This window comes from Carassius gibelio, chromosome B22 (genome assembly GCF_023724105.1).
Source record: "Carassius gibelio isolate Cgi1373 ecotype wild population from Czech Republic chromosome B22, carGib1.2-hapl.c, whole genome shotgun sequence".
Lineage (NCBI taxonomy): Eukaryota > Metazoa > Chordata > Actinopteri > Cypriniformes > Cyprinidae > Carassius > Carassius gibelio.
In genome coordinates, this window is record NC_068417.1 from 31,328,491 (window position 1) to 31,355,747 (window position 27,257).

The window sequence follows — 27,257 nt, forward strand, 5'->3', positions numbered from 1 at the left end:
GAAAATAGGTTAGTCCAGGTCAGGCTTTCTCAAGTAATATGTAAAAGGTAGCAGGCAAACCTACAACGTTCTGTTAACGTTCCAACGTTACAAAAACTGGTTCCAATGCAGCGGTTTTGTGTGTGTGTGTGTGTGTGTGTGTGTGTTTGTTTATATTACATAGTGGGGTCCACAACACGTTAGCACACTCACATAGTGGGGACCGAAAACATAGTGGGGACCAAATCCCCGGTCCCCACAATGTTTTGCTTTTAATCGGCTCAGGAGGCGGTGCTGATATGACTAGTGCAGTTTTTTTCTTGATCCCCTCCATGAACAAAAACCGGATTTCTGTGTGTGAGTGTGTGGGGCCGCGCTGCTCTACAGCGCCCCTGTAGCCAGGTCGCGGAACTGCACCTCTATACACACATGTGACGTAATATATGAAGGTACACATTTTTTAAACCGCTCATGCCAAAGTCGCTTAATTAAACGACAAAAACAACTTTAAACAGTGTCTGTCAACGGGGAAAGTACATTCTTTCAGGTAATTAACCTACTTGTAAATATTATATTACATAATTCAATAAATATACATCACAAATTCGAATTATTTTTAAGAATGTTTATGTGATGGAGTTTTTTAATGAGATTAATTAATTAACGTTAAAGTTTTTATCAGAATCATAATCTTTGAATAAGGCGAATGAATTATTGCTTAACTTAAATTTAATGCTGTTATACAATTTAAAGTGTTTACTTGTGCGTGTTACTGCGTATTGTAAAGTGTTATAAACTGCGGTGTGGCGGGAGATTGTGAGACCGCGTGACCTCTCTCAATTACTGGAACCCGAGGAGCGACGTGAGACGGCCTGTTGAAATGAAACGGAGAAGAATAAAACCGTTAAAAGAAGCGGAAGATCATGTTCTCCGTTGCATCGACAAGACCGACGCACTGGAGGCCAAACACATAAACGATTATAAAGGTAGGTTTGTAAATCACTTCGATGTTGTTGTGACTGATTGTGATTAGCACTACGGCGCTCCCCACATGACGCGGGAAATCTAAATATATAACTTCTCATGGCTATGAATTGGATGTCTTCCACGAATTTATTATGAAACCGCTAACACCAGGGAATAAAATAGGAATTCCTGGCCACGAATAAACAAGGCAGCGAAAGATTTCTTATTTTTGCTTCCACTATATAGCAAAGAGCCTATAGTACTGTATAGTAAGGCCTAGGTATTGCTAGCAGCACTGGGTTTCTTAATTGGTAACGTTATGTGTGAGTCACATACGTTTTAAATATGATTTAAGTGGTTCAAAAATACTAAATAAGTAACCATGATTATTTTATGGGATCTGGGTCCATTGGGATATAAAGGATAATGTTAGTGTTGTTTGTTTTAGCAGTTTTAAATTGCTCTTTGTGATAGTATATGTAAATTAATGAAAGAAATACGCATGAGCTATGAAAGAATGTTGAATACATTGGTTAAACTAATACAAAGCATAAAAGTTGTTTACAGTTGGCTAACCATCAACATATTAGTTACATGTCTACAATTAATTTTATTAACAATTGTATTTACCCCCCTCCCCCCACCTTTTTTCAGGTCGTGGAGTCTTTGCATTAATTCCTTTTATTAAAGGAGATTTTGTTGTCGAATATAGGGGAGAAATGATTAGCTTAATTGAAGCCGAACAAAGAAGAGAGGCCAATCAAGACACTTTTTTTATGTTTGACTTCATCTGGCAGAACAAGAAATGGAGGTATTTGTTTTTTGTTTTTTTGTTTAACGAATACATTAAAAAATTTACAGTAAAGAAAAAATTAAAATTTGTAGTTTGTTAGGTTAAATTATACATTTGTTTTTTTCCTGAAGCATTGATGCAACTCATGAGGATGGCACCCTTGGCCGCCTTATAAATGATGATCACATAAACCCAAATTGTACAATGAAAAGGATTATCGTTGAGGGAAAACCCTGTTTGTGCCTATTCGCTGCAAGAGATATCATTCCTGGAGAGGAACTCACATATGACTATGGAGGAAGTCACTGGCCTTGGAGAAAGGTTTGGCAAAATTTGACTACTTACATAATTTGTACAGTAGAGGAAATGGAAAGTTTTTAATTAAAGACCCAGTATGTGCCTTTTTTTAGATTAAAATATATAAATAAATTACTATAACAATGCTATATTTTTTTTTGACCTCCATACATTATCCCAAATGTTTCCAAGAATGTTTGAAACCAAAGAAATCAGCTATTTTTACCAGTGTAGCGGTGTCATTGCATCACCTGTCAACAATGTCATACCCGCATGGAAACGTCAAATAAATAACTTTTTCTTTTTTTGGTAATACAAATTTATCTAAGGGAATAAAAGCCTTTACAATGGCTTAAAATACATATATAATAGCAATGAGGCAATAATAATTTTGATTCAAAGCAAGCACACCTTGTTTGTTATCTTTATTTTATAAGTTCACAAAGGTTTGTTGTTATTATGTCTGTAGCCAAAAAAAATAGACCCTTTAAAGATTAGAATGATGTGTTGCTCTTATCTGTATGATTAAAACTGAAAGTGTAATTTAAGTTCTTTTCGGGGTTATCAGGAAAAAATGATTCATAACGCGTATCCGCGTTAATCGACTCCAGAGGGTTAAATGGTTTTATTGAACAAAAATGTTAAAATACATAATGTAATATTTAAAAAATATATACTCCTAACTTAAAGGGATACTCCTCCTCAAAATGAAAATTTTGTCATTACCATTGGTACCATGTCGTTCCAAACCTTTAAAAGCTTTGTTCATCTTCAGAACACAATTTAAGATATATTTTATAATAAATCTAGGAGCCTTGTGACTGTCCCATGGACTGCCTGGTAAATAACAGCATCACGGTCCAGAAAAGTTTGAAAGACATTGTCAGAGTACTCCATCTGCCATCAGTAGTTCAATCTGAATGCTAGGAAGTGACAAGGATTTCCTCTAAAATGTCTTAAATTTTGTTCCAAAGACGAACAAAGCTTTTATAAGTCTAGAATGGCATGGGGGTAATTGATTAACTACTAAATGTTCTTTTTGGGGTGGAGTATCCCTTAAAGTACATTTATTTATCCCCCAGTTTCACAGACGAGGTTTAAGCCTATAGTAACAGAAATAAGATAAGGAATTTCTTTAAAGTACTTGTTTTGCGAGTACATGTTCGGTGCTGTATGTAGGGCTTGCAGCCAAAGTCCTTTAATAGTCATTGTTGCAGCGCTTAAGTTAAAATACTGAGATTTTATATATATATATATATATATATATATATATATATATATATATATATATACATACACACACACACAGGCAACGTTGTCCGCACGCACAGCTCCTTTATTCACGTAAACCTCACCCCTTTCTGACGGGAAACTGGATATTCGCATGACTACTAACATTTAATAAGTGTAGCATAAGTGTGCACATCAAATTATCCTCACTCATTGAGCCTGGCTCAAATTAGTGAGACTGTGTGAGTTAAATTGTCGTTTATGAAACCGCTTTAGTCCCGCTTTAGTCCACAATAACACTTTGCTAAAGTAAGAGTTTGAAATGGTTGAAATGCATAGTGCAGCCTTAGGAAGAGGATTAATGCGTTTCATGGATTCTCATCTGGGTTAATCTACAGTTAAAATAGTAATCATACATTTTTTAAATATAGTACTCCTTAATGGAATCATGGAATCATGACACCCCTTCTGTATGCCATTCTGTCTATCAGTCTATCTTTTCTTTTCTTTTGTTGTTGTCCGTCCATTTGTCTGTCTATTAATTTGTTATATTTGGTATTGACTTGAGAAAGTCTTGCACACTGTTTTCAGTGTAATGTACATAGTGGGGACCAGTAGTTTTAGGAAAGCCATACAAACCCGTTGGTACCAAATACACACATTTCACATGTTTAGCATAGTGGGGACCTTGTCTAATAAGTGATGACTTGTAACTATATTTTAAATAACTTTATTATAGCCTCCATGCAAGGATGATGACAACATGACAGCAATAGAGAACTGCTCTGAGGATTCTGTAACTACTGAAGGCATTTCACGATTCACAGCTGAGGTATGTGTATTTATTATCTCTGTCTGTGTCAGTCTCTTTATCTGTCTGTGTCAGTCTCTTTGTCTGCCTGTGTCAGTCTCTTTGTCTGTCTGTGTCAGTCTTTGTCTGCCTGTGTCAGTCTCTTTCTCTGTGTCAGTCTCTTTCTCTGTCTGTGTCAGTCTCTTTCTCTGTGTCAGTCTCTTTCTCTGTCTGTGCCTGTGTCAGTCTCTTTCTCTGTCTGTGCCTGTGTCAGTCTCTTTCTCTGTCTGTGCCTGTGCCCGTCTCTTTCTCTGTCTGTTAATTTGTTATATTTGGTATTGACTTGAGAAATTCTTACACACTATTTCCAGTGTAATGTACATAGTGGGGACGAGTAGTCTTAGGAAAGCCATACAAACCCATTGGAACCAAATATACACATTTCACAGGTTTAGCATAGTGGGGACCTTGTCTAATAAGTGATGACTTGTAACTATATTTTAAATAACTTTCTTATAGCCTCCATGCAAGGATGATGACAACATGACAGCAATAGATAACTGCTCTGAGGATTCTGTAACTACTGATGGCATTTCACGATTCACAGCTGAGGTATGTGTATTTATTATCTCTGTCTGTGTCAGTCTCTGTCTGTGCCTGTGTCAGTCTCTGTCTCTTTATCTGTCTGTGCCAGTCTCTTTCTCTGTCTGTGTCAGTGTCTTTTTCTGTCTGTGTGTCAGTCTCTTTCTCTGTCTATTAATTTGTTATATTTGGTATTGACTTGAGAAAGTCTTACACACTGTTTTCAGTGTAATGTACATAGTGGGGACCTGTAGTCTTAGGAAAGCCATACAAACCCATTGGTACCAAATACACACATTTCACATGTTTAGCATAGTGGGGACCTTGTTTAATAAGTGATGACTTGTAACTATATTTTTAATAACTTTCTTATAGCCTCCATGCAAGGATAATGACAACATGACAGCAATAGAGAACTGCTCTGAGGATTCTGTAAATACTGAAGGCACTTCACGATTCACAGCTGAGGTATGTGTATTTATTATCTCTGTCTGTGTCAGTCTCTTTCTCTGTCTCTGTGTCAGTCTCTTTCTCTGTCTCTGTGTCAGTCTCTTTCTCTGTCTCTGTGTCAGTCTCTTTCTCTGTCTCTGTGTCAGTCTCTTTCTCTGTCTCTGTGTCAGTCTCTTTCTCTGTCTGTGTCTGTGCCAGTCTCTTTCTCTGTCTGTGCCAGTCTCTTTCTCTGTCTGTGTCTGTGCCAGTCTCTTTCTCTGTTTGTTTCTCTGTCTGTGTCAGTCTCTTTCTCGGTCTGTGTCAGTCTCTTTCTCGGTCTGTGTCAGTCTCTGTCTCGGTCTGTGTCAGTCTCTGTCTCTGTCTGTGTCTGTCTCTGTCTCTGTCTCTGTCTGTGCCAGTCTCTTTCTCTGTCTGTGTCTGTGCCAGTCTCTTTCTCTGTTTGTTTCTCTGTCTGTGTCAGTCTCTTTCTCGGTCTGTGTCAGTCTCTTTCTCGGTCTGTGTCAGTCTCTTTCTTTGTCTCTGTCTGTGTCTGTGTCTGTCTCTTTCTCTGTCTCTGTCTGTGCCAGTCTCTTTCTCTGTCTGTGTCTGTGCCAGTCTCTTTCTCTGTCTGTTTCTCTGTCTGTGTCAGTCTCTTTCTCGGTCTGTGTCAGTCTCTTTCTCGGTCTGTGTCAGTCTCTTTCTTTGTCTCTGTCTGTGTCTGTCTCTTTCTCTGTCTGTGCCAGTCTCTTTCTCTGTCTGTGTCTGTGCCAGTCTCTTTCTCTGTCTGTTTCTCTGTCTGTGTCAGTCTCTTTCTCGGTCTGTGTCAGTCTCTTTCTCGGTCTGTGTCAGTCTCTTTCTCTGTCTGTGTCTGTGCCAGTCTCTTTCTCTGTTTGTTTCTCTGTCTGTGTCAGTCTCTTTCTCGGTCTGTGTCAGTCTCTTTCTCGGTCTGTGTCAGTCTCTTTCTCGGTCTGTGTCAGTCTCTTTCTTTGTCTCTGTCTGTGTCTGTGTCTGTCTCTTTCTCTGTCTCTGTCTGTGCCAGTCTCTTTCTCTGTCTGTGTCTGTGCCAGTCTCTTTCTCTGTCTGTGTCAGTCTCTTTCTCGGTCTCTGTCTGTGTCAGTGTCTTTCTCTGTCTGTCTATTAATTTGTTATATTTGGTATTGACTTGAGAAAGTCTTACACACTGTTTTCAGTGTAATGTACATAGTGGGGACCAGTAGTTTTAGGAAAGCCATACAAACCCGTTGGTACCAAATACACACATTTCACAGGTTTAGCATAGTGGGGACCTTGTCTAATAAGTGATGACTTGTAACTATATTTTTAATAACTTTATTATAGCCTCCATGCAAGGATGATGACAACATGACAGCAATAGATAACTGCTCTGAGGATTCTGTAACTACTGAAGGCACTTCACGATTCACAGCTGAGGTATGTGTATTTATTATCTCTGTCTGTGTCAGTCTCTTTATCTGTCTGTGCCAGTCTCTTTCTCTGTCTCTGTCTGTGTCAGTCTCTTTCTCTGTCTGTCTATTAATTTGTTATATTTGGTATTGACTTGAGAAAGTCTTACACACTGTTTTCAGTGTAATGTACATAGTGGGGACCTGTAGTCTTAGGAAAGCCATACAAACCCATTGGAACCAAATACACACATTTCACAGGTTTAGCATAGTGGGGACCTTGTCTAATAAGTGATGACTTGTAACTATATTTTTAATAACTTTATTATAGCCTCCATGCAAGGATGATGACAACATGACAGCAATAGATAACTGCTCTGAGGATTCTGTAACTACTGAAGGCACTTCACGATTCACAGCTGAGGTATGTGTATTTATTATCTCTGTCTGTGTCAGTCTCTTTATCTGTCTGTGCCAGTCTCTTTCTCTGTCTCTGTCTGTGTCAGTCTCTTTCTCTGTCTGTCTATTAATTTGTTATATTTGGTATTGACTTGAGAAAGTCTTACACACTGTTTTCAGTGTAATGTACATAGTGGGGACCTGTAGTTTTAGGAAAGCCATACAAACCCGTTGGTACCAAATACACACATTTCACAGGTTTAGCATAGTGGGGACCTTGTCTAATAAGTGATGACTTGTAACTATATTTTTAATAACTTTATTATAGCCTCCATGCAAGGATGATGACAACATGACAGCAATAGATAACTGCTCTGAGGATTCTGTAACTACTGAAGGCACTTCACGATTCACAGCTGAGGTATGTGTATTTATTATCTCTGTGTCAGTCTTTTTCTCTGTATGTATGTCTGTCTCTCTGTGTCAGTTTCTTTCTCTGTCTGTATGTTTGTGTCTCTGTGTTAGACTCTTTCTGTGCCAGTCTCTGTTTCAGTCTCTTTCTCTGTCTGTGCCTGTGTCCGTCTCTGTCTGTGCCAGTCTCTTTCTCTGTCTGTGCCTGTGTCAGTCTCTGTCTTTGCCAGTCTCTTTCTCTGTCTGTTTCTCTGTCTGTGCCAGTCTCTTTCCCTGTCTGTTTCTCTGTCTGTGCCAGTCTCTTTCTGTCTGTTTCTCTGTCTGTGCCTGTCTCTTTCTGTCTGTTTCTCTGTCTGTGTCAGTCTCTTTCTCTTTGTCTGTGCCTGTGTCAGTCTCTTTCTCTGTCTGTGTCAGTCTCTTTCTCTGCCTGTGCTTGTGTCAGTCTTTTTCTCTTTGTCTGTGCCTGTGTCTTTCTCTTTGTCTGTGCCTGTGTCAGTCTCTGTCTGTGCCAGTCTCTTTCTGTCTGTTTCTCTGTCTGTGTCAGTCTCTTTCTCTTTGTCTGTGCCTGTGTCAGTCTCTTTCTCTGTCTGTGTCAGTCTCTTTCTCTGTCTGTGCCTGTGTCAGTCTCTGTCTCTTTCTGTGCCAGTCTCTGTTTCAGTCTCTTTCTCTGTCTGTGCCTGTGTCCGTCTCTGTCTGTGCCAGTCTCTTTCTCTGTCTGTGCCTGTGTCAGTCTCTGTCTTTGCCAGTCTCTTTCTCTGTCTGTTTCTCTGTCTGTGCCAGTCTCTTTCCCTGTCTGTTTCTCTGTCTGTGCCAGTCTCTTTCTGTCTATTAATTTGTTATATTTGGTATTGACTTGAGAAAGTCTTACACACTATTTCCAGTGTAATGTACATAGTGGGGACCAGTAGTCTTAGGAAAGCCATACAAACCCATTGGAACCAAATACACACATTTCACAGGTTTAACATAGTGGGGACCTTGTCTAATAAGTGATGACTTGTAGCTATTTTTTAAATAACTTTCTTATAGCCTCCATGCAAGGATGATGACAACATGACAGCTATAGAGAACTGCTCTGAGGATTCTGTAACTACTGAAGGCACTTCACGATTCACAGATGAGGTATGTGTATTTATTATCTCTGTCTGTGTCAGTCTTTTTTCTGTCAGTCTCTTTCTCTGTCTGTGTCTGTGCCAGTCTCTTTCTCCGTCTGTGCCTGTGTCAGTCTCTTTCTCTGTCTGTATGTTTGTGTTTCTGTGCCAGTCTCTTTCTTTGTCTCTGCCTGTGTCAGTCTCTGTCTCTGCCTGTGTCAGTCTCTGTCTCTGCCTGTGTCTGTGTCGGTCTCTGTCTGTGTCGGTCTCTGTCTGTGCCTGTGTCAGTCTCTGTCTGTGCCAGTCTCTTTCTCTGTCTATTTCTCTGTCTGTGGCAGTCTCTTTCTCTCTGTTTCTCTGTCTGTAACCATTTCTCTGTCTCTGTCATTCTCTTTCTTTGTCTCTGTCTGTGTCAGTGTCTTTCTCTGTCTGTGTCAGTCTCTTTCTTTGTCTCTGTCTGTGTCAGTGTCTTTCTCTGTCTGTGTCAGTCTCTTTCTCTGTCTGTCTATTAATTTGTTATATTTGGTATTGACTTGAGAAAGTCTTACACAATGTTTTCAGTGTAATGTACATAGTGGGGACCAGTAGTTTTAGGAAAGCCATACAAACCCATTGGTACCAAATACACACATTTCACATGTTTAGCATAGTGGGGACCTTGTCTAATAAGTGATGACTTGTAACTATTTTTTAAATTTTCTTATAGCCTCCATGCAAGGATGATGACAACATGACAGCAATAGATAACTGCTCTGAGGATTCTGTAAATACTGAAGGCACTTCACGATTCACAGCTGAGGTATGTGTATTTATTATCTCTGTCTGTGTCCGTCTCTATCTCTGTCTGTGTGCCCGTCTCTTTCTCTGTCTGTGCCAGTCTCTTTCTCTGCCTGTGCCTGTGTCTGTCTCTGTCTGTTTCAGTCTCTTTCTCTGTCTGTGCCTGTGTCAGTCTCTGTCTGTGCCAGTCTCTTTCTGTCTGTTTCTCTGTCTGTGCCTGTCTCTTTCTATGCCTGTGCTTGTGTCAGTCTCTTTCTCTTTGTCTGTGCCTGTGTCAGTCTCTGTCTGTGCCAGTTTATTTCTCTCGGTTTCTCTGTCTGTGTCAGTCTCTTTCTCTGTCTGTGCCTTTCTCTGTCTGTGCCTTTCTCTGTCTGTGTCAGTCTCTTTCTCTGTCAGTCTCTTTCTCTCTCTGTGTCTGTGCCAGTCTCTGTGTCTGTCTGTGCCTTTGCCAGTCTCTGTCTGTGCCAGTCTCTTTCTGTCTGTTTCTCTGTCTGTGCCAGTCTCTTTCTGTTTGTGCCAGTCTCTTTCTCTGTCTGTGCCAGTCTCTTTCTCTGCCTGTGCTTGTGTCAGTCTCTTTCTCTTTGTCTGTGCCTGTGTCAGTCTCTGTCTGTGCCAGTCTCTTTCTCTGTTTCTCTGTCTGTGCCAGTCTCTTAGTCTGTGCCAGTCTCTTTCTGTCTGTTTCTCTATCTGTGCCAGTCTCTTTCTCTGTCTGTGCCAGTCTCTTTCTCTGCCTGTGCTTGTGTCAGTCTCTTTCTCTTTGTCTGTGCCTGTGTCAGTCTCTGTCTGTGCCAGTCTCTTTCTGTTTCTCTGTCTGTGCCAGTCTCTTTCTCTGTCTGTGCCAGTCTCTTTCTGTCTGTTTCTCTGTCTGTGCCAGTCTCTTTCTGTTTGTGCCAGTCTCTTTCTCTGTCTGTGCCAGTCTCTTTCTCTGCCTGTGCTTGTGTCAGTCTCTTTCTCTTTGTCTGTGCCTGTGTCAGTCTCTGTCTGTGCCAGTCTCTTTCTCTGCCTGTGCTTGTGTCAGTCTCTTTCTCTTTGTCTGTGCCTGTGTCAGTCTCTGTCTGTGCCAGTCTCTTTCTGTTTCTCTGTCTGTGCCAGTCTCTTTCTCTGTCTGTGCCAGTCTCTTTCTGTCTGTTTCTCTGTCTGTGCCAGTCTCTTTCTGTTTGTGCCAGTCTCTTTCTCTGTCTGTGCCAGTCTCTTTCTCTGCCTGTGCTTGTGTCAGTCTCTTTCTCTTTGTCTGTGCCTGTGTCAGTCTCTGTCTGTGCCAGTCTCTTTCTTAGTCTGTGCCAGTCTCTTTCTGTCTGTTTCTCTATCTGTGCCAGTCTCTTTCTCTGTCTGTGCCAGTCTCTTTCTCTGCCTGTGCTTGTGTCAGTCTCTTTCTCTTTGTCTGTGCCTGTGTCAGTCTCTGTCTGTGCCAGTCTCTTTCTCTGTTTCTCTGTCTGTGCCAGTCTCTTTCTCTGTCTGTGCCAGTCTCTTTCTCTGTTTCTCTGTCTGTGCCAGTCTCTTTCTCTGTCTGTGCCAGTCTCTTTCTGTCTGTTTCTCTGCCTGTGTCAGTCTCTTTGTCTGTGCCTGTGTCAGTCTCTTTCTCTGTCTGTCTATTAATTTGTTATATTTGGTATTGACTTGAGAAAGTCTTACACACTGTTTTCAGTGTAATGTACATAGTGGGGACCAGTAGTTTTAGGAAAGCCATACAAACCCATTGGTACCAAATACACACATTTCACAGGTTTAACATAGTGGGGACCTTGTTTAATAAGTGATGACTTGTAACTATTTTTTAAATTTTCTTATAGCCTCCATGCAAGGATGATGACAACATGACAGCAATAGATAACTGCTCTGAGGATTCTGTAACTACTGAAGGCACTTCACGATTCACAGCTGAGGTATGTGTATTTATTATCTCTGCCTGTGTCCGTCTCTATCTCTGTCTGTGTGCCAGTCTCTTTCTCTGTCTGTGTGCCAGTCTCTTTCTCTGTCTGTGTGCCAGTCTCTTTCTCTGTCTGTGTCAGTCTCTTTCTCTGTCTGTGTCTGTTCCAGTCTCTTTCTCTGTCTGTGTGTCAGTCTCTTTCTCTGTCTGTGTCTGTTCTAGTCTCTTTCTCTGTCTGTGTCTGTCTTTTTTCTGTCTGTCTCTTTCTCTGTCTGTGTGCCAGTCTCTTTCTCTGTCTATGCCAGTCTCTTTCTCTGTCTATGCCAGTCTCTTTCTCTGTCTGTGTCTGTGTCACTCTTTTTTCTGTCTGTCTCTTTCTCTGTCTGTCTCAGTCTCTTTCTCTGTCTGTGCCTGTGTCAGTCTCTGTCTGTGCCAGTCTCTTTCTCTGTCTGTGTCTGTGCCAGTCTCTTTCTCTGTCTCTTTCTCTGCCTGTATCAGTCTCTTTCTTTGTCTCTGTCTGTGTCAGTGTCTTTCTCTGTCTGTGCCAGTTTCTTTCTCTGCCTGTGCTTGTGTCAGTCTCTTTCTCTTTGTCTGTGCCTGTGTCAGTCTCTGTCTGTGCCAGTCTCTTTCTCTGTTTCTCTGTCTGTGCCAGTCTCTTTCTTAGTCTGTGCCAGTCTCTTTCTGTCTGTTTCTCTATCTGTGCCAGTCTCTTTCTCTGCCTGTGCTTGTGTCAGTCTCTTTCTCTTTGTCTGTGCCTGTGTCAGTCTCTGTCTGTGCCAGTCTCTTTCTCTGTTTCTCTGTCTGTGCCAGTCTCTTTCTCTGTCTGTGCCAGTCTCTTTCTCTGTTTCTCTGTCTGTGTCAGTCTCTTTCTCTGTCTGTGCCTGTGTCAGTCTCTTTGTCTGTGCCTGTGTCAGTCTCTTTCTCTGTCTGTCTATTAATTTGTTATATTTGGTATTGACTTGAGAAAGTCTTACACACTGTTTTCAGTGTAATGTACATAGTGGGGACCAGTAGTTTTAGGAAAGCCATACAAACCCATTGGTACCAAATACACACATTTCACATGTTTAGCATAGTGGGGACCTTGTCTAATAAGTGATGACTTGTAACTATTTTTTAAATTTTCTTATAGCCTCCATGCAAGGATGATGACAACATGACAGCAATAGATAACTGCTCTGAGGATTCTGTAAATACTGAAGGCACTTCACGATTCACAGCTGAGGTATGTGTATTTATTATCTCTGCCTGTGTCCGTCTCTATCTCTGTCTGTGTGCCAGTCTCTTTCTCTGTCTGTGTCAGTCTCTTTCTCTGTCTGTGTCTGTTCCAGTCTCTTTCTCTGTCTGTGTGTCAGTCTCTTTCTCTGTCTGTGTCTGTTCTAGTCTCTTTCTCTGTCTGTGTCTGTCTTTTTTCTGTCTGTCTCTTTCTCTGTCTGTGTGTCAGTCTCTTTCTCTGTCTATGCCAGTCTCTTTCTCTGTCTGTGTCTGTGTCACTCTTTTTTCTGTCTGTCTCTTTCTCTGTCTGTCTCAGTCTCTTTCTCTGTCTGTGTCTGTGCCAGTCTCTTTCTCTGTCTGTTTCTCTGTCTGTATCAGTCTCTTTCTCTGCCTGTATCAGTCTCTTTCTTTGTCTCTGTCTGTGTCAGTGTCTTTCTCTGTCTGTGTCAGTCTCTTTCTCTGTCCGTCTATTTATTTTTTATATTTGGTATTGACTTGAGAAAGTCTTACACACTGTTTTCAGTGTAATGTACATAGTGGGGACCTGTAGTCTTAGGAAAGCCATACAAACCCGTTGGTACCAAATACACACATTTCACAGGTTTAGCATAGTGGGGACCTTGTCTAATAAGTGATGACTTGTAACTATATTTTTAATAACTTTATTATAGCCTCCATGCAAGGATGATGACAACATGACAGCAATAGAGAACTGCTCTGAGGATTCTGTAACTACTGAAGGCACTTCACGATTCACAGCTGAGGTATGTGTATTTATTATCTCTGTGTCAGTCTTTTTTCTGTCAGTCTCTTTCTCTGTCTGTGTCTGTGCCAGTCTCTTTCTGTCTGTTTCTCTGTCTGTGTCAGTCTTTTTCTGTCTTTTTCTCTGTCTGTGTCAGTCTCTTTCTCTGTCTGTATGTCTGTGTCTATCTGTGTCAGTTTCTTTCTCTCTGTGTTTCAGTCTCTTTCTCTCTGTTTCTCTGTCTGTGTCAGTCTTTTTCTCTGTCTGTGCCAGTCTCTTTCTCTGTCTGTTTCTCTGTCTGTGCCAGTCTCTTTCTCTGTCTGTTTCTCTGTCTGTGTGTCAGTCTTTTTCTCTGTCTGTGCCAGTCTCTTTCTCTGTCTGTTTCTCTGTCTGTGCCAGTCTCTTTCTCTGTCTGTTTCTCTGTCTGTGTGTCAGTCTTTTTCTCTGTCTGTGCCAGTCTCTTTCTCTGTCTCTTTCTCTGTCTGTTTCTCTGTCTGTGTGTCAGTCTCTTTCTCTGTCTGTGCCAGTCTCTTTCTCTGTCTGTTTCTCTGTCTGTGCCAGTCTCTTTCACTGTCTGTGTGTCAGTCTTTTTCTCTGTCTGTATGTCTGTCTATCTGTGTCTGTCTCTGTATCCGTCTGTATGTCTGTCTCTGTTTGACAGATTTTCTCTCTTTCACTTCATTTTCATATTTATCTTTCTTTTTTTGTCTTTAACAGCCTTTGGTTGATTACTCGGACACCGAAGATGAAGTTTTGTGTTCTAAAATTAAGACATCTTATAAAAAGGTATATTTTACATTTACTTAATTTGTTTTTACCTGCCTCACACCTAAATTGAATTATTTTTAGCTGAATAGTGTGAAGTAAATTTAAAAGGATAAATAAACATTGAAAGACCACCATCTTTTGGACCACCTAAAAATCTTTTTTCTATATGCAAGTTACTATTGTGAATATCGTTTCACAACCATAAGTCGTTTGTCAATCTTCAGAACATGAAGATATTTTTGATATCTTTCCCTCCATCTGGAGTTACAATGGCAGGCAAAAGCTCAAATTTAATCTGTTTTCTGAAGATGAATAAGGGTCTTATGGGTTTGCAACAACATGAGGATATGTAATGTTAATGATAGAATTTTTGGGGGAGCTATCCCTTTAAATCAGGGTTCCTCAAATCTGGACCTCAAGATCCACTTTCCTGCAGAGTTTAGATCTAACTCTAATCAAACACACCTGAGCATGCTAATCAATGCCAATGAATGCAGACCTGCCAACATGTACGCATTTTTCGTACTCTGCACGCATTTTGACCCATAAGTACACTAGTACGATTCGCTGCTCTTTAGGTACGCATTTTGTTGCGTCTCGCATTTTGCCGATTTCAGTTTCTATGCAATCTATGACGCTGATTCTGCCGCTGATCCACAGCGTGTAAGTGGAGTGAAAAGCTTTCGGCCAATCAGAGTGGTGCATGTTAACCCACCGCCCACCTGCCCCTCCTATCCACAAGCTTAGTTGGCAGTTAAGTGGTGGAATGGCTTGCAATCTAGAAGGTTTTAGACAGGCCAGGTGCTGATTAACGTAAGATAAAGGTAACAGTTAGGCTATGTTTAGCCTAATTGAATTTATGGACATTAAAAATGACCTTGACATGACATCATAACAAGCAGTCCAGCTGTGACGAGCTCAGTTCAGTTCACGCGTTCATGTAGGCTAACATGAAAGGGTGGCCCTTCCAATAACGCACCTAAAAGCTGTCACAAAGAACCGGCAAAAGTAATGATTATGAATATTTTATCAATATAATTACTAATAAACAAGTGTTTTCTGTATCAATGTCGTGTCGACTGCAAAGATAAAGTTGACGAAAAAGTCGCAGTAGTGAACGCGCCAGAGAAATGCACATTTCATACGGATTAACGGTAGATAAGCAGAGAGCAGTCTGTTTTCTTTCGTTTTGAATTGTTCTGTTCAACCCTCTTGAGTCGTTTAACGCGTATACGCGTTATGAGTCATTTTCTCCTGATAACCAGGAAAAGAACTTAAATTACGCAAAATCGAATCTGTAAAGGGTCTACTTTTATTTGTATACAGACATAATAACAACAAAACTTGTGCACATAAAATAAAGATAACAAACAAGGTGTGCTGTCTTCAGTCTTTGTCTGCTGTGATCTTCATGTACAAACACGTCATTAAAATGAAGTGTAACTCAGTGAATACTCAACGAAGAGACACGAGAGAGATATCTATAGAAAGCCTGAAATGTCTACTTTTAAACTAAACAAGTACCGCCGAAAACAAATATTATGTGATAAAATAATCCATATGAAAACAACGCGATGTCTTGTCCGTTTTTCACATCTCCCATTATCTTCTAATTCGACCACGCCCCCGCGCTGAACGCTCTATTCAGATTCTAATGTTAAATAAAGTTTTATTTTTATTTTACTATTTGCTTCGCGATGAGAGGAATAAGATATAAGTCACCCCAAAATGTGATGTGGTTGAGCATTTGAGATTTGGATTTCCTCAGAAAAAAAAGAATGAAGCACTTTATTCAGCAGAGATCATAAACATGAGTAAGTCTCTTATTATTTATTTATATACTTGTACTAGTTTTCATATAACGTATAAAAATTTTACTAGTTAGACTTTTTCCAAACTATAATTCCTGACTAAATGTATAATCAAGTGAAACATTATGAAGTTTCAATAACAATATGCAATACTATACCATTCAAAAGCTTGATGTAAATAATATAAATGTAACAAATAAATGTAACTGTAACAAATGTAACAAACAATGCTGTTCTTTCAATTAATTCCCCTGTAAAAACCTGAAAAAAATATTCTCAGCTCTTTTCAACATTAATAATAATCTATTAATATGAGCACAGAGATGTTTAGTTCTCTGGTGACAAGAAAAGTCATGATTGCCTCCAAAGAAAGCATTTGTTACAAAGAGACTTTCACTGATGCACTACTTAAAAAAAGCCAAATCTGCAACCTTTAACAAGTTAAACAATGCAAAAGTTTAAACACTTTGCATGAAAAATTATTAAAAAAAATGTTTTTTGTTTTTAGCAAACTGATTTTGATATTGATAACTGCTGGTTTTGCACATTTATTAAATTTTTTGATTGATTTATTTAGAAAGAATGTCCTCAGTTTACTTTTATTTCTGACAATATTTTCAGGTGGAAGAAGTTTCCATGGCCTATGCCTCCAGTACAAAATGTTCGGAGGGATTGCAGAAATTGTATAACATTTATGGTCTACTTGTATATGTTATGGAGTAAATAATAAATCTTAATTGGTGAAAGGATATTATGTGTATAATATGTATTATAGTGTTAGGTATCTCATAGGTTTCTCACAGATGTGTGTGCAATGGTGGAGCATACATTGGCGGTGGGCTGTAAGGTTCACGCGGTGTGTGTGTGTGGGGGGGGGGGTGTAGTACTCATAAAATTTCTTCAAGGTTGGCAGGTATGCGATTGTCTTTGGGATCATTAGAAAATCACAGGCTGGTGACTTTGATCAGGGTTGGAGCTAAACTCTGCAGCGCATTGGACCTCCAGGGCAAGATTTGAGGAAGGGGGCTTTAAATTAATAGACATTGATCGAGCATTTAACATGTTGATTTAATAGATACAGATTTTACACATTAAAGTGTAAAAAAAGGCAAAAGTTATTTTTCATTATGATAAACACACTTTTTCTAGAACATTTGTAACTTGTCATTCTGATGTTTTTGTTTGTTTTATTAGAGATCTGTGATTCATGATGATTCGGATGATCTCTTTGAAAATTCGAGTGTAAATGGTAAAGATGACCAAGACATTCAACGTGACGTCAGACGGAATCATGCATCATTTGCAATGAGTGAACAACATTCCGCTTGTACCACAGCATCCAAAAGAGCAAAAAACACAAGAGTAAGTGTTAATTATTTAAATAGCTTAAATAAAGGGTTTCCGCGGGGTCATAAAAAGTCATAAATTTAACCATAAGAATTTAAGGCCATAAAAGTCATAAAAACGTCCGGATTTTCCATACAATGTCATAAAAAAACATTTAGCCACGTCTTAAATTGATATGCTAGTCCATTAATTTGTTCTTCCATCAAAATATGCTCGAAAGCAGCAATGGCATTCATTTGTTTGACCTGTTGTAGTTCTGTATGAGGAATCTGGCTGGTATCACACTGGTATTACAGCGTTCCAGAACTACAAGGTCCATGCGGCAGCATACAGACTTGTCAGAAGGACTTTCACAGTAACCCGCGCGAACCCCGAACATACTGTGTCATACTGAGTCACTGCTTAGCTTAATTGAAATCATCCTGGCTGTCACAATGGTAAAATGTACCTTTAATGATCCATGGTTCGGAGACGGTGCGTTTAGCAGCTGGCTCAAGCCCGTCACTAACAATCGGTATCAAGCATCGATCCATACACAAGACGCGGAAAAGGTTAACCGATTAGCTGGTAACTATCGCGCTGTGTTCGGTGCGGAGAGAGAGAGAGAGAGCCGCGTATCACGGACAGTCCCTCCTGCACATGAACCAACAAATACTAATCACAGTTTTGAACAAACAAAAGGACGTGAAAGAGCCCAATTCAGTACCACGGTGTTCAGGGGTTCAGGGTTCACGCTGAGAAAGGCGTCTAAAAACACTTGTACACCGAATTTGCTTCTTTTTGCTCTTGTGCCGACAAATACATAGCCTACAAAATATATCAAAATACCCGCCTTGGAAAGTATGCTCAAAAACTTTTTTTTTTTTTTCAGTTATTTGTATATTCAATTATAATATATTCAGTTATTTGTGTGTGTGTATATATATATATATATATATATATATATATATATATATATATATATATGTGTATATATGTGTATATATATATGTCAAAGTAAACAGTTGAGGAAAAAGATGCGTTCATCGTCTCTTAAAGTGACCACGCCTAATTTAGCTATTAGCTGCTGTAATGTTAATCCAAGAAAATGAAAGAAAAATCACTCACTCTCCTTGACTGCATTACTTTGTAGTTTTAATAAGAATTTTAAGCAAACTGTGACATATTAGACCCAAATAATCTTCACAGTGAACTACTAGTGAAATAGATATAAATGTTTTATCTATCTATATATAAAATTGGGATCAAAAATTATTCAGCACCTTATAAAGCACCATGCATTTTTTTCTGAATTGCTAATGCAACCTTTTCACACCACAGTCTGAACAAAATGCATTGGTTGGTAATTGGTCAACAAAGTATTGATAGTTGTGTAAATATTATCAGTAACAGTTGTCTGTAGTTTTGGTTGATTGTAATCCATTACGTACATTTTTATCAAAGTTATGACATTATCAAGACGAATTTAACTCTAAAGTCTTGTCGTATTTTATAACCATTTTAGAAGCAATAGCAATTAAACTGTCTGAATAAATTTTGGTTTGATTGTATATTTAATTTTTACATTGAAGACTATCCAGTGCTATTTTAAATTTAATTATTCGGTTTCTGTACCTGGACACCTACAAACTTGAAAAAAAAAAAAAACTTAAACATTGTGTAAATAGCAAAAATAAATAAAAATAAACAAACATACATACAAATTAGACAATTTCAAACAGGGCGCACTGGTACAACCTTCACCGCTGACCCCAAATATACCCTGCCTCTGGGTGTTGAATACTGTGACCAAACACCAATAACACTTTTTATTTTGGAAAGTAATGCCATAAAATAATTGTTAATTTACAATGTTACTTTACAATGTTACAATTGTTAAGTGTTCCTGTGTTCTTGATACTCAAGAAAAAGAAGGCGAAGGCTTCAGTTTCTTAATCTTAAAACATAATAGAATAACTCTTCAAATAATAAAACTTGTTACTTTCAATGAAAAGTCAATAATAAATACTTTTGAAAGGAATTTTAATGACTGAATTTATTTATCGTAATTCGTGTAGGTCATAAATTCAAATCCTAATAGTCATGAAAAGGTCTTAAAAAGTCTTAAATTTGACTGATTAAACCCTGCAGAAACCCTGTAAATAGAATAGAATGGAAAATAGCCTATGATAGAGGATTAAATTAACTGAATGGTCATTGTCTTTCAAGGCTAGAGGGAAGATCGCGGAGTACTCGGATGTTTCGAGCGAAGATGAGTTATCTGTTAGTGAGGAAGAGTACATTCCTGATACATCAGAGAGTTACACATCAGATAGTAGCATGAGCTTTACTGCTTCACCAAAGGGTAAAGAAAAAAAGTTACAGACTTTGCCAGTCCGGAGCAGTTCAGCTGTGAACAGAATCAAAAAGTTCAGTATTCAAAGCAGCGGTGACTTAGGGAGCTCCCAGAACCACGACATAGCCAAAGTTCCTGACACATCTTCCATTCTTGACAGCGCAACATCAGTAGTTATCCCAGCTGTAATTAAAAAGAGAGGTGGATTGAGAATGTACAGCAAAAAACAACAGTGCTTTTTTTGTGAAGGTGCTTTTACAAAAATTTCTAGACACCTGGAACGAAAGCATAGAAATGAGGTAGAGGTAGCAAAAGCGTTAAGTCATCCAAAGGGCTCAAAAGAAAGGAGGATGCAACTTGAGTATCTACGTAACAAAGGGAACTTTGCTTACAATAGTACTGTTATTAATACAGGTGCAGGACTGATGATTCCGCGGAAACTGCCCAAAAAGAACCTGGAGGGGGAAAGTTTTATGCACTGCATTTACTGCAAAGGACTCTTCTTAAAAAAAACTTTGTGGCGACATGTCAAGGTTTGCAAATTCAAGCCTGGTGATGAGAAGCCGAAACCTGGAAAAACCCGTGTCCAGGTTCTTTGTGGCTTTGCACAACCTCCCCCACCAGGAGTAACTCATGGTGTTTGGAAACTGTTAAATTCCATGAACCAGGACCAAGTGGCACTTGAAACTAGAAATGACTGGTGCATTTTAGAGTTAGGAAAGCATCTTTACAACAAGTATGGATCAAGAGTTAAAATGCATGAACACATCCGCCAAAAGATGAGGGAGCTTGGAAGACTCCTAATATGTGCAAGAGAGGTATCCCCCCTTACATCTATTAAAGAGCTCATTCATCCCACAAACTTCATGCATACCATCAATGCAGTTAAAAGGGCTGCTGGCTACAATGAAGAGACCAATGTATTTGAAAAGGCTAGTGTGGCTGTGAAACTTGGACAGAGTCTGAACAAAATCGCAATGCTTATTGAGAGCCACTCTACTATTAGAGGAGATGAAAAGACAGGAAAAATTGCGAACAGTTTTCAACAGCTTTATAAGTCCAGATGGCCCGAATACATTTCTACAACAGCCCGGCGAACACTGGAGGAAGCAAAATGGAATTCCCCACAATTACTTCCATTCACAGAAGATGTTAAGCTCCTTCATATATATCTTGACGAGCAAGAGAAGACCCATCGCAAACTCTTGTTAACACAGCCATCATCTCAGCACTGGGCAAAACTGGCCAAGATCACGTTAACTCAGGTTATGCTTTTCAATCGTAGACGAGAAGGGGAAGTGTCACAAATGCCATTGTCTGCATACATCTCCAGCAACCAATCGGATGCTCATCCAGATATTAGCATGGCCCTCACAGATTTAGAAAATAAACTGTGTCAGTACTTCAAGCGTGTAGAAATTAGAGGCAAAAGAGGCAGAAAGGTTCCCGTGCTTCTCACACCTTCCATGCAAGAATCAATCAGCCTGCTTCTTGAAAATCGGAATACCTGTGGAATTCCAAATGAAAATCCTTTTCTCTTTGCACGCCCGTATGCAATGACATTTTTCAGAGGCTCTGATTGCATTCGCGAATTTGCTGTTGCATGTAGTGCAAAAAATCCTCAGACTCTTACATCAACAAAGTTGAGAAAACAGATCGGGACACTTTCTGAAGTTCTTAATCTTAGCAACACAGAGTTAGATCAGTTGGCAGACTTTCTAGGCCATGACATTCGAGTTCATCGTCAATTTTACAGGTTACCCGAAGGCACCCTCCAACTGGCCAAAATTAGTAAAATTCTTCTGGCCCTCGAAAAAGGACGCTTGGCAGACTTTAAAGGGCGAAATCTTAATGAAATCAACATAGATCCAGAAGGTACTATACACCGTACACAACATGGGTTCAGATTTTGGGAATGCTTTGAATAACATTACCTTGTATTTTAAATAATATATTTCTGTTAGGGGTGCACCAATCAATATCGGCCAATCATTAATGCGCATCTCGTCAGTAAAGCCGGTTCTCTAATCAGCTGTAAATTCCACCAGGCCGTTGTTAAATGACTAGCTGCGCAAATAAACGCTGTATCAAAATATCACGCACCTGGTGCAATTTACAGCTGATTAGAGAACCGGCTTTACTGACGAGATACGCATTAATGATCGGCCAATCTTGATCGGTGCACCCCTAATTTCTGTATTTTCTACCTTTTAGAGGAAGTTACAGTGGACAGTGATTTGGAGGAGTCCACTTCTAGTCCAAAAGGTAATGATTACATAATGTCAGTTTCAATTTATGTTTGCCTAAATAATGGGACATCGGATGCCCATTTTCCAGAGTTGCACTGATTCTTTAGGGTCTTCATATAATGTCTGCAAAATACCCGTCTGCCAACTCTGAAACCCGGCAGCAGTTCAAGCGGATGATGTAGCACGTCGGCATTGCGTGATTACTGAGAGCACAGAGAGAGAACAAAACAAAATGCTGTTCACGAATTATATATATATTTGCTTGTTTGTTTGTTTTAGTGTTTATAGCTCTTTTGAAGCCAAGAACTCAACCATCTGGAGTCCATTGATCAGCCTGTTTCTTCCTCTTCTTATCACAGCACTCGCCTAAACCTGGCTCCTGGTCAGGTACACTTGTCCCCATTAGCACTCCAATTAACTCACTCATCAAGCCCCACATAAAAGCACACACCTGAGAATCATTCACTGTCCGGTCTCATAAACTGTTTTTATCCTTCATGAAGTCCGAGATCTAGATGATTTTGTGCAGGAGTTTGTGAATTATGGTCAACTCGCCGCATGTGATGACCTTACCTTAATGAAGGGATTCTGGTGCGGTTTGGAGGAAGATGTCCATCTCGTCATGCTGAGAGCTTATCCATGCTGGTCATTGAAGAATTATATCAACTTCGCGCTGTGGTTTGCCAGATTAGACTTCACCATGGATGAGGCGAAGTCCCGTCCACAGTCGTCACGTGGATGCTGTTGCGCTCTGTTCCACTTGCTGTTCCCCAGCTGAGCTTGCATTTGCCAGCCGCCGGTGCCTCAAGTCCTGAATCACTCTCCATGGCTCTGCTGTTCAGCCCGCACTCATGCCCAACACCACCATCCGCGGCCAACACAAATCTGTAGCCGTCAACGGTTTACTCAAGCTGAGTGCCATCTGTGGCAAAGCCTGTGCCGCTGCCCAAAGCAAGATTAATGCCGCCATAAGGTCCTATGGCAAGGCCTTATAACATTAAGATGCCCGCACCTTACAAATGCCCTCCCCTGTGTCAGATTCCCCAGAGCTCAGCCTAGTGCCTGTTTCTCTTGAGCACCCATTAGTTCCTGTAGGCAAACAGGTAGGTATTCTGGATTTGACACTTCTCCCTGAGTTCTCAGCTCCTCTCCTCACCCCAGAGCCTTCATTTCCGTTGGCTCCATTGGTTCTGTCCAGTTCTCCTCCTCCAGAGCCTCCGCGGGTCCCGTCCAGTTCCGCTCCTCTAGAGGGTCCTTAAGTGCCATCTTCTCCTTAAGTGTCATCTTCGCCCACTAGAGCCCACTCCTCCTCAGCGCCCCCATGAACCTAAGACCCTGGACTTTCCCAATTATTTTTTTGGGGGGCTATATAGCCATGGCTGAGTTAAGGGTGGGTGGGCTGTGGGCCAAGATTATCATCGTCGAGCTGCCTGCTCTGCCATGGCCCCCCAGTAACCTGATCCACCATGGCCTCCTGGGTCTCCTACTCCGTCATGGCTCCCCGACTTACCTGGAGGTCCTCCTTTACTCCATCCTATTCCTGCCCTGCACCAGCCCCGGGGCTTATTACAGCTCGGGACGAGCCTTCCGGGAGGGGAAGTACTGTCACAAGATTAGCATCTTTCTTCTGCATCTCATCACAGCACTCACCTGGCTCCTGATCATGCACACCTGCAGCCCATGAGCACTTTGCTGAACATAAAAGCACATACCTCAGAATCATTCACTATCCAGTCTCATAAACTCGATGTGGACTAAGCAAGCTATTACCTGCCTGTGATACTTGCCACCTGTCTCCTTCCTCAGTGATCCCTTCCGTCTCCAGCTCAATTCTCTAGTCGAGGTGTCTGTTTCCCGTCAGTCCTGGTCTCCACTCTCCGTCTCTACGAGTCTCCTGTAAAGCAAGAAAGATCAGATTATTTCCTGGATCATCCTCTAGACAAATCTCAGTGCTGGCATACTCACCTGAACAATCTCCACTCAGCTCCTTTGCTCTCCTGTTGTTAAATAAACTTCGCCGTTGTTTACTTACCTTGCTCTCTGACCAGTAACTGTTACAGAAATATTTCCATCAAAAACCTAAATTTCTTTTCGACTGAAGACCGAAGTACATACACATCCTAGATGAAATTGGGGTGAGTAAAGTGTCATGAAATGGTTATGTTTGAAAGTGGTCCTAGAACATTGATCCTCAAATCTGGCTCACGAGATTCATTTTCCTGCAAAGTTTAGCTCTAACCCAAATCAAACACGCATGAGTTTGCTAATCGGTGTCTTCAGGATCATTAGAAAATCACAGGCAGGTGTGTTTTAATTAGAGTCGGAGCTAAACTCTGCAGGAAACTGGATCTCGCGAGCCAGATTTGAGGATCACTGTCCTAGAATAACTTTTATATTTTTCCTTTTCTCTTTGGAGTATTACAAGCTCTTGGTGCATAAAAAACATCTGTTAAGTTACGAAGACTAAAGTCTTAAATCCAAAGAGATATTCTTTATTAAAGTTAGGAGTCTGCCACACACCCCTAAAATGGCCCGTTCTAACACACCCCCACATCTCTACGTCAACATTTGGGGGTGACTTGCACCGAACCGCCCAAATGTATACGCAGAGAAAGTAATCATCATTTCTTCACTGTATGTTGTCATGTGCGCCGGTGACACGGACTGTTTTCTGAAAATGGGAGAGAGAAAGGCAGGTTGTGCATTTAACCGCTCTCCAACTCGCCCTGCTCTGAGCGGGCCGCAAACCCTCATCATTCTGTGGTCAGTCAAGTGAGGTATATTTACACTGTTGATGGACAACACGGACATTACAGAGAGTCTGGCGCTTCTTACAGCCTGGCAGGAAGTTACATTTTATAATGTGCTACCTAACTTTACTATTTAAACGCGAAGTGCTTGTGGTTTGTTTCTCCAATTACAAATGCCGATATGTTGTTATGTTTACGTCGCGACGTGTAAAAAGACAATATAAGTCATAAACAGTAATTATGTTCCCGCTTAACACAACAAAAGCCTCATTTGAAATGGCTTTTAATGTTTTTTGCGGGGATGTTTTTTGTAAGGGGCATAACATTTCCGTCAAACGCTTGACTTTGGGCAATCACAATGCACTGGATTGCTGGCCAATCGGAGCATACCTCGGTGTCTTGCAGCTCTGAATTTAGACCAAATCCACCGGTATCAGAAAGGCGGGGCTTACAGGAGATAAAATAATATAAAATATGTGGAAAATAATGCTGTTTATTTTTTATTTAAACCCAGTAAACACATTGCATGATACCAAATAAACACAAAAATGATCTTTTATATATACATATGACAAAATGCTGGTGAGGACCGTAAAGAGAAAAGAATAACTTAACTGGCAGGTTCCAGGTCTGGATATGCATGGGAAAAAATAATTTAGTATGGAAAGAATTTGTTTCCAGACTATTTCACCTATTCAGTTTTTTTTTTTTTTTTTTGTAATATAAAATTGAGTTGAATCTGCTGATTTAAATGGTGATATGTCTATAACACCTAAAACTTCTAGTAGATGGGTCCCCAGGACTGAAATTGAGAAACGCTATACTCAGGGCTGGACAATAATTCAATTTCTATCTATATGTATGTATGTATGTGATTTTTATTTTTATTTTTTTCAGTAAAATTGATTTGATTTATTAAACACATTTACGATATTTTGGTACAGGCTGCGTTATCCCATACATTTATTTATTTGCGTGGTTGAATTTGTTGAATAAACATGAGCACTGCACATTTCAAAATCAATATAGATATTGGAATTATATCTTATAGACCGAAATTAAGAAATGTATTGCGACGTAAATTTTGGCAATATTGTTCTGACCTGATCCTGATTGCACCTCAGGAACTTTGTGTTCTTGAGATGACTGTCTTTTTGGCTGCAGAGATTTGTCAATACTCAAGACTGGCTTAATTTTTACTTTCAGAGTGCACCACAGTATCATCATCACAGCACACGGTTTGTGAGAACGGCACACTTCTAGCAGACCCAGTCTCCAAAAAAAAGAGAGGTATGATAATACTTAGGTATGATGATACTTCACTTAATGCCGATTGTCCTGAAAAAAAAGTGAATTTTACCGTAGTACAGTGTTGACTTCGTAGCCTACTTTGACTGAATTCTTTGCTTGCTTTATTTATTTCTTCTTATATATGACTCTATACTTTGTACCTATACCTTTATAGTGGCTATTATTGTTCATTAAAACTGAAGTTAACAAAAGTTAGGTTTGTGCCTATTTCATGCTTTCCCACATACACCACGCCTAACAAGTAAGGTCAGTGAAAACACAAGCCTGATCAGGTTTACCTGTACCGAGCTGAACTGTACCATACCACTCAGGTTGATGCAAGTGTTTCTCATGGGTAAAATGCTAATGTGTCTCCCCCCCCCACAGGTTATGTTAAGAAGACGGCCTGGAACAAACTTGAGATACAGGCTGTGGAGAAGCATATGATGAGGTTTATTAACAATCACAAAATTCCAGGAAAGGCAGACTGCATGAGGTGTAAAGAGGCGGAACCACTTGCACTTAAAAATAGAGAGTGGTCTACACTTAAATTTTACATCAAAAATCGAATCTCCGCTCTAAACAGAAAATATCTGCCAAATTAATTGACACACTGTCAGACTGAATTGTTCATTGGTAGAAACAAGCTTTTATAGTTTTAAAACAAGCTTCCATAGTCAAATGGTTAGCGCAATAGACCATCAGTTCCATATTATTGTTTGGAAATGTAGATTGTTCTTTCGAAAATTAAGGCATTTTAAATAACTTTTAGACTGGAGTCTTTTTTTTCATCCTTGTCTGCTTCAAATGTAGAATTGTTTTTCTATAAATGCAGACATGGTAGATTTTCATTCTATTGTACTTGTTTTCAAAAACTTGAGAATGCAGTGTTTGTCATGAAGGGTTTTATTAATATATTTTTTTAATTCAACTAGTGTTTACTGTGAACATCTTTATGAAATATTTCTGCAAATTTTTGTGGACGACTGAAACTTATGCTAATGTTATGAGTTTTGAAAATGTATGTCATATACTGTATAACACTTTTTTTTTTTACTAAACCTTTAAAAGTACTAAGTTAATTTTGTTTCTACATCTAAAACAAACATCTCCAAAATCAATTAAAGCATGGAGCAGATTGTAGCTCCTTTTCTGTCTAAAGTACGCAGATTCTCTTTTGTGTGTGAGTCCAGTCCCCACAATGACCAAAAACTGGTGTTGAGTGTGTTTAGATACGATCCCCACAATGACCAAAAACTGGTGTTGAGTGTGTTTAGATACGATCCCCACAATGACCAAAAACTGGTGTTGAGTGTGTTTAGATACGATCCCCACAATGACCAAAAACTGGTGTTGAGTGTGTTTAGATACGATCCCCACAATGACCAAAAACTGGTGTTGAGTGTGTGTTTATAGTCCCCACAATGACCAAAAACTGGTGTTGAGTGTGTTTAGATACGATCCCCACAATGACCAAAAACTGGCGTTGAGTGTGTTTAGATACGATCCCCACAATGACCAAAAACTGGTGTTGAGTGTGTGTTTATAGTCCCCACAATGACCAAAAACTGGTGTTGAGTGTGTTTAGATACGATCCCCACAATGACCAAAAACTGGTGTTGGGTGTGTTTAGATACGATCCCCACAATGACCAAAAACTGGCGTTGAGTGTGTTTAGATACGATCCCCACAATGACCAAAAACTGGTGTTGAGTGTGTTTAGATACGATCCCCAC

The 27,257-nt window shown here is 39.9% G+C and overlaps 1 protein-coding gene across 1 annotated transcript; it reads left to right on the forward strand.

Moving 5' to 3' along the window:
* Positions 1-12: 12 nt before the first annotated feature.
* LOC127987923 (uncharacterized) lies at positions 13-26,508 on the forward strand. The gene is made up of 20 exons (XM_052590374.1): positions 13-965; positions 1,600-1,756; positions 1,870-2,059; positions 4,005-4,097; positions 4,575-4,667; positions 5,013-5,105; positions 6,405-6,497; positions 6,801-6,893; positions 7,197-7,289; positions 8,309-8,401; positions 9,077-9,169; positions 10,938-11,030; positions 12,147-12,239; positions 12,901-12,993; positions 13,689-13,757; positions 16,745-16,912; positions 19,106-21,107; positions 21,447-21,497; positions 25,438-25,521; positions 25,909-26,508. Exons 1-20 carry the CDS (start codon positions 860-862, stop codon positions 26,124-26,126), a joined length of 4,068 nt encoding a protein of 1,355 aa, XP_052446334.1. The 5' UTR covers positions 13-859; the 3' UTR covers positions 26,127-26,508.
* Positions 26,509-27,257: the final 749 nt, after the last annotated feature.